This window comes from Cynoglossus semilaevis, chromosome 5, assembly GCF_000523025.1.
Source record: "Cynoglossus semilaevis isolate Cse_v1.0 chromosome 5, Cse_v1.0, whole genome shotgun sequence".
NCBI classification, from domain to species: Eukaryota; Metazoa; Chordata; class Actinopteri; order Pleuronectiformes; family Cynoglossidae; genus Cynoglossus; species Cynoglossus semilaevis.
In genome coordinates, this window is record NC_024311.1 from 12,092,950 (window position 1) to 12,100,449 (window position 7,500).

Sequence of the window (7,500 nt, forward strand, 5' to 3'; positions counted from 1 at the left end):
CAAAAGTACCAAGACTTTTTTGTTTGCTTCAGTCTCTTTATCAGGGACCATCTGTTTTTCTGGGCCACGTCGACCTCCAGTTTTCTGGATGCAGGATTATCCTGACTGTCTCCACAGACAGCGTGACTCTGTTCTCTACCTCCTCCTTGCAGGTGACTTTTTTTCCCCAATACATGAACAGCACAATTTAAAAAAGAATCTTTGAAGCCGAAGCAGGAAAGAGCTAACGTGTAACAGTCACGTTACAGGCACTGCTCGGAAAAAAAGCTATCATTTAATTAAACTCCTGCGGCTTATAGAGAAGTGCGGCCTGTATATGTACAATTATGTTTTTCTTTTTAAATTCAGTGGGTTTGCTATTGTTAGAATTGTTGCTAATGTAAAAGAAAATGTTTGTATTGTTTTGGTCAAACTTGGACATTACCCTATTTGAGAACTAAGTATCTTTTTTTTTCAACCGTTCTGTTGTACAGAAAATCGCCCATCATCCCATGCAGACCATTTCTTTTGCCTCTGGAGGAGACACAGTGAGTTCACACGCTTATTATCAAGTCATTTTCACGGGACAATACACACACTACAGTCTGTACTGGGCTGTACTGACCCACACAGTAATCTCATTAGGTTGCATTACTCCTTGGTTTCCTGCTGTTGGTAGAAAATCTAATTGCTCCCTATCACAATGTTTGAATTCGATTTCCTCCTCCTTCAGTTGATGGCCCTGCTTCAGATTCACTACGTTGAGCATCAAAAGGCAAACTTTTGACCTAAGAGATTTGCAAATAGAGATCACATGAAAAATTATCCAATTTCCCCGTCACGTCAAACTACTCATCAAGTCTCCCTGGTCGCCTGAACACAGACACTCGGAGTAGCTTTACAACGTTATATAAAAGGATCTGTGTCGTAGTTGTGAGGGAGACAGAGAAATGAAGCTAATTTATATAATTTATTAATCATATAATTAATTAGCTAATGTCATTCTGGATTGAATAATTAAAATTGAAAACATTTTTAATTAACGTTTAAATAACATTTTTACATGTTTACAGCATCAATGCAACTTCCTCCTCATGTCAACAAAGTAGATCATCTGCTATTTATACTTTTTTCACAATTTAGATTTTTTTAAAGTAAATCTTGAACCAAGATATTTTAATAAATATTGTTGACCATTTTTCCTAGGACACAGTGGATTACGTTGCTTACGTTGCCAAGGATTACTATGATTATAGAGGTGAGAGAAAAGTTCTGTGATTGAATTCTGGAAATGTTAGTTACTGGCCTTTTAGTCTGGAAGAAAATTGTTTTTTAATGTTTTTTTTTTTTTTTGTTGTCTCTGACAGCGTGTCACATCCTCGAGTGTCCTCAGGGTCAGGCCTGTGAGGTCATCAGCAGCATGGGTCAAGCCTTTGAGACACGTTTCCGACAACTTCTCCCTTATTCACCATCTGTACAACCGACCACTCCCAGGTTATTATACAAGAAACCACAGCAAGTATAATATAATGTAGTAATATGTAATACATCAGATCTGATTTGCAACTTACACATTAGTTAAGGCTAGAAAAATCCTCCCATATTTGTCCCTATATTGCAAGAAAATCTAAGTAGATCTCAGCATTAAAATGCTGTTTGTGAATAATTACAGTAGTTCAGTTTTATGTGTTTACTACTAATACTTAATATTGATTTAGTGATTTTTAGTGAACACAAAATGTAGGTTATCATATAGATACTAATTATAAAATGATGATTATTGTTGTTGTTTTTATTATATTATTATCACAATAATAATGATACTGATAATTATAATTTATTATTATATTATTATCAGTATCATTATTATTAACAATAATAATGATACTGATAATTATAATAATTGCTCCGTGCTGCTGATTGCAGGTCAGCAGTAAAAATAAGTAAAAGCCGCAGCACAGAGGAAACAACTGTTGAGCGAAAGAGCCAAGAACAAAATACAGACAGAGACCAATGTCACTACTACAACGTGACCCCAACAAAGACGCCGTCTCCTGGTGAAACAGGAGAACTGCACATCACCAAACAAGAAAAAGAAGTTGCATTACCAGTCCGGGACCTGATTCAGGGAGAAGGTTGGTTTCATGGAAGGTATGAGCTTTTATTATTTATTTTGAATTTTTTTGAAAGCTAATAATAAAAAAAGAACAACTGTCTCCCCTACTTAGTAACCATGTCTGTGATCACAGATTAGGCAGAAAGCAGGCCGAGTCTCTTCTTACCTGCAGTGGGGATTTTCTGGTCAGAGAGAGCAGCTCTGCCTCCGGTCAGTATGTCCTCAGTGGAATGGATGGAGCCACAGTTCACCACCTGCTGCTGATCGACCCTCACGGACAGGTAGGACTGCGGAGACTTTAAATCACGCCTGGAATTTAAACGTGCACGTAGCAAAAAGCTAAATCTGCGTGTAGTACTTAAAACCTGTTTGTCATTTTTGTTTGTGGCATCAGGTGCGGACCCGCGATCAGGTGTTCATAAGTATTGGTCATCTGGTGCATTTCCACATGGAGAACCAGATGCCCATCATTTCTGGAGGCAGTGAGCTGCGTCTGCAGCAGCCGATCCTGCAGCAACACTGAAACACTCTGTGTGTCGCTGTTGCATGGATATAGATTAGCCGTAACTCATCCGCATGTTAGGGCATGTCAAAACACATATTGCATATTTGTAGTTTCCAGAACGTTGTTTTTACCATTAAAAGGCATATTTTATGATTTTCTGTGTTTTATTATTATTATTAATTATTATTATTATAAACAATAATAACAATAACTATTATTATTAATATGTTTAACCAAAAACCCAGTAATTTCAAAATAGAAACATTTCCTATACAACATCTGGGTGATTCCCGCCGATTCACTCTTTCTCTAAGCGACGTTCGGTTCTCACCGACGTCTTGACGCAATTACGTCAGACGCACGGCTAGACCACGCCCCCTGGTAAGTTGGAAAAGGACATGCGCGAACTTGGTTTCTTCCTGCTTGGCTTCTGCAGCTTTTCCTCTCTGCCTTTCTGTATGTTGATAGCGGCTCCTGCTCCCGCACGTGTGCCCCATCCTATGTGAATCTCTCCTTTCTTCGGATCATTTTCTAAGCTCACCCTGCTCCGCCACATAAGGTAAAAACCCAGCGTTCATCTGTAGTTTTGACTGTCGTCTCCTGTGCGCAGTCTCCAGTTCGGTGGGGGCAGAGGTGACAGACTCTGAAGTTTAGCCGGGTTTGCCGCCACCGTTAGCTCGCTGCTCAAAGCTAGCTGCGAGCAGCGGCGCGTCCGCTTTTTGTTGTGGTGTTTCCACAGAACCTAACGCTGGAATTCTGGGCAGTTGTAATCAAAACAGGTTCAACGTAAAAACTGTCTTCGTAGGTTCCCCGCACTTTGTTTGTGGAGCCGCTGTACAACGGCGTGTAGGCCGGAGAACAGCTCAGCCTGCATTCATTTATTTTTTTTCTTCTTTTTGTTTAAAGCAGCAGGAGTGCAGACACACAGTGGCTGCTTTACCTCTACATACACCGTATTTAAAAATGAGATTACATGTTTTTCACTTGTTTTTTCTTTTTCTGCACTGACTGAAAGAAAAAGGAAAAAACACGCTGTATTCACTATCAGCAGTTGTGAATTGATTTTTGCTCATTTCCCAGAACTTTGCTCGGTTTAGTCCACTATGTTGAGATTGTTTTCTGTGGACAGAAGTGACACATAATACGAAGGTTGATGGTTTCATTGGGGAACATAACTGAAAGTATTATGTGTACTTTCACTTACAGATGCTAAAACCGAACCGGCGTATCTTATCGTTAAGGTACGTTAGCCAGGACACAGTTTAATACCTTCCTGCAGAAAACATCGGAAACACGTAATTTTATGGTTTTTGTGAAAACACGAGGAAGAAAATGCTTATTCACTGTAGAGCTTAAAGAGTGTGTAAAGTTGTGCTCTAAAAATAAACCACAGAATTATATTGAAGTTGTTTTATTTCTTGAATAGGTCCATATATGTGTACAGTATATTTGTATTTCGTTTACCGTCTAGATAAACGTGTTTAGGTTGTAATTATGTAAATAAAACCGGTTTGTTCTCAGGTGCAACATTCATATTTTGGCTAATGATTTAACTGCATGAATATTTTACAAATTTAATTTACGTTTTGATAAAAAGTGTGAAAGTAGTAGAGTATTTTTGAAATAATGCTTGCGTTCAGCAGTTTGACAGCTCGCTCTGCTGTGATTGGCTGCAGGCTCACGTTCTCTGTCAAGTATACACTCGTCTCCCAATCCAAATAAAGTAAACAAATGATCCAAGCTTATTGTCAATAGAATTTCATGTGTCTGTCTTAGCATTAGCATTTAGCATTGTTGCCTCACGTCCTTGTGTTTCCTACAGGTAGAACGTCGTAAAATCCAACAAACATGGGGGCTTATCTGTCGCAGCCAAACACAACCAAGACCTCATCCGATGGGGGCAATGGCAACCTGAGCTACGGCTTCTCTGCCATGCAGGGCTGGCGTGTTTCAATGGAGGTAAAGTTAAAAAAAAATTAACATCAGATCACAACCTACTAATGTTGAGGTCTGTAATTGGACCCCAGGGATGTTTGTTGTCGAAAATTATTCCAACTTGAAAAAGATCTGCACTCAACTTCCGAAGGTCTCGCTGTTAATGTTCTCGCCCACAAGGGGGCGAGATCTCCTGTTTGAGACTTTCTTGTGCTGCTTTATTAATGCCAGAAATAAAAATGTTTTATTGATTGATGGATGTAAAATTGCTGATCTTTATATTTTAATTTTTAAATAATCTGTATTGTGTTACAGGATGCTCATAATTGTATTCCAGAATTTGATGAGGAAACTGCAATGTTTGCAGTTTATGACGGACATGGAGGTAACACACCCACACATATGCACACACTTCCAGTTTCTGTCCAAACATTTTTTTTTAAGTACCAGCTAAAGATACACTTTCTCTACTTTCTCTTAATTAGATTTTTGTGCATTTCTCGTTTGTGTAGTACTACAGTATGTTTCACACAACCAGCTAAAGGTTTACCCCACCTGCTGTTGTCATTTAGGTGAAGAGGTGGCGCTATACTGTTCAAAGTACCTTCCTGACATCATTAAAGAGCAGAAGACCTACAAGGACGGAAAAATGCAGAAGGTGAGAGAAACGACACATTCCTTCTGTAATAACGTGTTTATCAGAACAGGAAGTATTTTGACCGGATATATGATCATGAGAAAACCCCTGCTACTGCATCATCCCTCAGCTAACAGTTTTATTTGACTTTGACTCACTCCTGTTTGTTGTCCCCAGGCCCTGGAAGATGCATTTTTAGCCATCGACGGCAAACTGATCACAGAGGATGTCATCAAAGAGTTGGTGCAGATCGCCGGGCGACCCACCAAAGAGCTGCCCACGGAGAAAGTGGCAGAAGAGGACGACTGTGAGAATATTAAGATGTTTGCGTACTTCCTTATATTAGTCCTGTTTTCAGTACTCTAACCACAGTGAGGGAAATGTTCACTATCAGTTCTTCTTGTCAACAAAAGGTTCAAAAGGTGTTCAAACTGATGCCGTTGTCAAATTAGACAGTATATCAAATTATCTTATGAGTTTTATTTTTTATATTGTAATAAATGAGGATTAAACTGAATTAAACTTTCTGCATAGTTAACACGGCTGCCTGAACAGAAAGTGAGCAGAGCTTTTACGTCATTGGTGAATTTCAATTGGAAAAAATAAAACTAAACTCTCTTTAGTGTCATTCAGACTACCTGACACTAACCTCTAGCTAAAACCATGATACTGGATGATTAAAGGACTCAGAATGGTCTAAGACAGTCCATGTTGCTGTTTGTTTCCAGTGGATACAGAGGAGGCGGCGCTCCTCCATGAGGAGGCCACGATGAGTATTGAGGAGCTGCTGGTTCGCTACGGCAATGCTGTCAAACATCCCTCTGCCAACAGGTAAAGCAGAAATGTTGTATTTACCTTTCTGCTTTGTTGAAACTACCTTAATGTGATGTCACTCACAGCTGATCTGAGGAGCCTCCGACTAACTCTGCTCTGTTTGTGTTGTTCTTAGCTCAGCTGCTAAGAAATCGTCCTGCTCTCAACCAGATTCCTCCGAGGACAAAGGAGAAGAAGGGAAGGAGCAGAAGAAGGAGAGTGTGAACGGAGAGTTGGAGGAGGAGAGCAATGGGAAGCTCAAGAAAGGTGAAGGAGCCAGCTGTGGGTCAAAGTTGAGGACCTGCCGCAAATCAGGAGGAGGTGGTGAAGGCAGTGGTTCAGGTATGGCTCAAAGAACTGACACTCTGGTGTAAACACCACTTGGATTGATTACAAAAACCGCTGGTAAATATTGTCTCATTCATGATCTGCTCTAATCGACACCAGCAGACTGTGGAGGGTCCGGCAGCTCCAACGGAGAAGACAAGGCTGGGAAGGCCGAAGGAGACGCAGGTCCGTCTTGCTCCTCTCTGTCCTCCAAGAGTAAGGCCGGAGATTCCAAATCCAAGTTTTTTGATGACAGCGAAGAGTCTGAGGAGGGAGAGGAAGAGGAAGGAAGTGACGAAGAGGTGAGAGACAGAATTATATTTATCTTTGGCTGTAAACCTCAACACCCGGCTCCTGAGAAGCTTTCTGAAACTGTTGGTTTTTTTTTTTACATTTGCAGGATGTTAGTGAAGAAGATGGTGACAGCAGCGAGCTGGACGAAGAGGAAGATACAGAGGAAGGAGAGGAAGATTCCGAGGACGATGAAGAAGAGGAGGAGGAGATGTGTCTGCCTGGGATGGATGGGAAGGAGGAGGTGTGTAGGACAAGCAGCTGCCGTTGCATTACCAATAAGAATCAGAATTACAGTCTTAAAGACCTACTGAGAACCTGTCTCATGGCTGTCTAATTCAGGAGTGTCAAACATATGGCCCGTGGGCCAAAATCGGCCCGCTAGGGAGTTCAATTCGGCCTCCTTCATGAATTCTGAATGTGGAAATAATGCACAAACTCTTTTCAAATGATTCATGATCATTAAACACCCGGTCTAGTTAATCACTGGAAGATGTGCAATTAAGCAGAAAAGTGCAGTTTACTTTCACTACTGTCTTAAATTTCTTTATCACTGTCTTAAATTTCTCCCCCAAACTTTGCCTCTTTGTTCCTCCAGCCTGGTTCTGACAGCGGCACCACAGCTGTCGTGGCTCTGATCCGAGGGAAGCAGCTGATTGTTGCTAATGCTGGAGATTCTCGCTGTGTGGTGTCTGAACATGGTAAACTCTTTACATTAGTTTAACATCACCATGTGTTGTTAAAGACTCATTACTACAGTCCCTGTCTTTTTTCTACTATTATTGTCTTTGGTATGAAGTAGTAATATTTTTGACAACAGAAAATATCAATATTTTAATGTTTGTCTCATCGCATGTGTAGCTGCAGCTTTGCCATAATATAAAGTAATAATAAAAC

The 7,500-nt window shown here is 40.4% G+C and overlaps 2 protein-coding genes across 2 annotated transcripts in view; both read left to right on the forward strand.

The window, feature by feature from the left end:
* Nucleotides 1-2,738, forward strand: part of LOC103379110 (SHC-transforming protein 4) — a 5,457-nt gene extending 2,719 nt beyond the window's left edge. Inside the window, 7 exon segments of the mRNA XM_025055899.1 lie at nt 33-152; nt 474-527; nt 1,186-1,237; nt 1,347-1,473; nt 1,906-2,130; nt 2,229-2,376; nt 2,490-2,738. Of these exon segments, the coding sequence (XP_024911667.1) occupies nt 33-152; nt 474-527; nt 1,186-1,237; nt 1,347-1,473; nt 1,906-2,130; nt 2,229-2,376; nt 2,490-2,618 (855 nt within the window). The 3' untranslated portion in view covers nt 2,619-2,738.
* A 261-nt stretch (nt 2,739-2,999) lies between these two features.
* ppm1g (protein phosphatase, Mg2+/Mn2+ dependent, 1G) overlaps nt 3,000-7,500 on the forward strand; it is a 6,525-nt gene continuing 2,024 nt past the window's right edge. The window contains exons 1-10 of the mRNA XM_008310550.2: nt 3,000-3,159; nt 4,423-4,559; nt 4,851-4,920; nt 5,108-5,193; nt 5,350-5,479; nt 5,901-6,003; nt 6,122-6,327; nt 6,433-6,614; nt 6,713-6,847; nt 7,202-7,304. Coding sequence (XP_008308772.1) covers nt 4,449-4,559; nt 4,851-4,920; nt 5,108-5,193; nt 5,350-5,479; nt 5,901-6,003; nt 6,122-6,327; nt 6,433-6,614; nt 6,713-6,847; nt 7,202-7,304 — 1,126 coding nt within the window. The 5' untranslated portion in view covers nt 3,000-3,159; nt 4,423-4,448. The remainder of the gene's footprint in view (nt 3,160-4,422; nt 4,560-4,850; nt 4,921-5,107; nt 5,194-5,349; nt 5,480-5,900; nt 6,004-6,121; nt 6,328-6,432; nt 6,615-6,712; nt 6,848-7,201; nt 7,305-7,500) is intronic.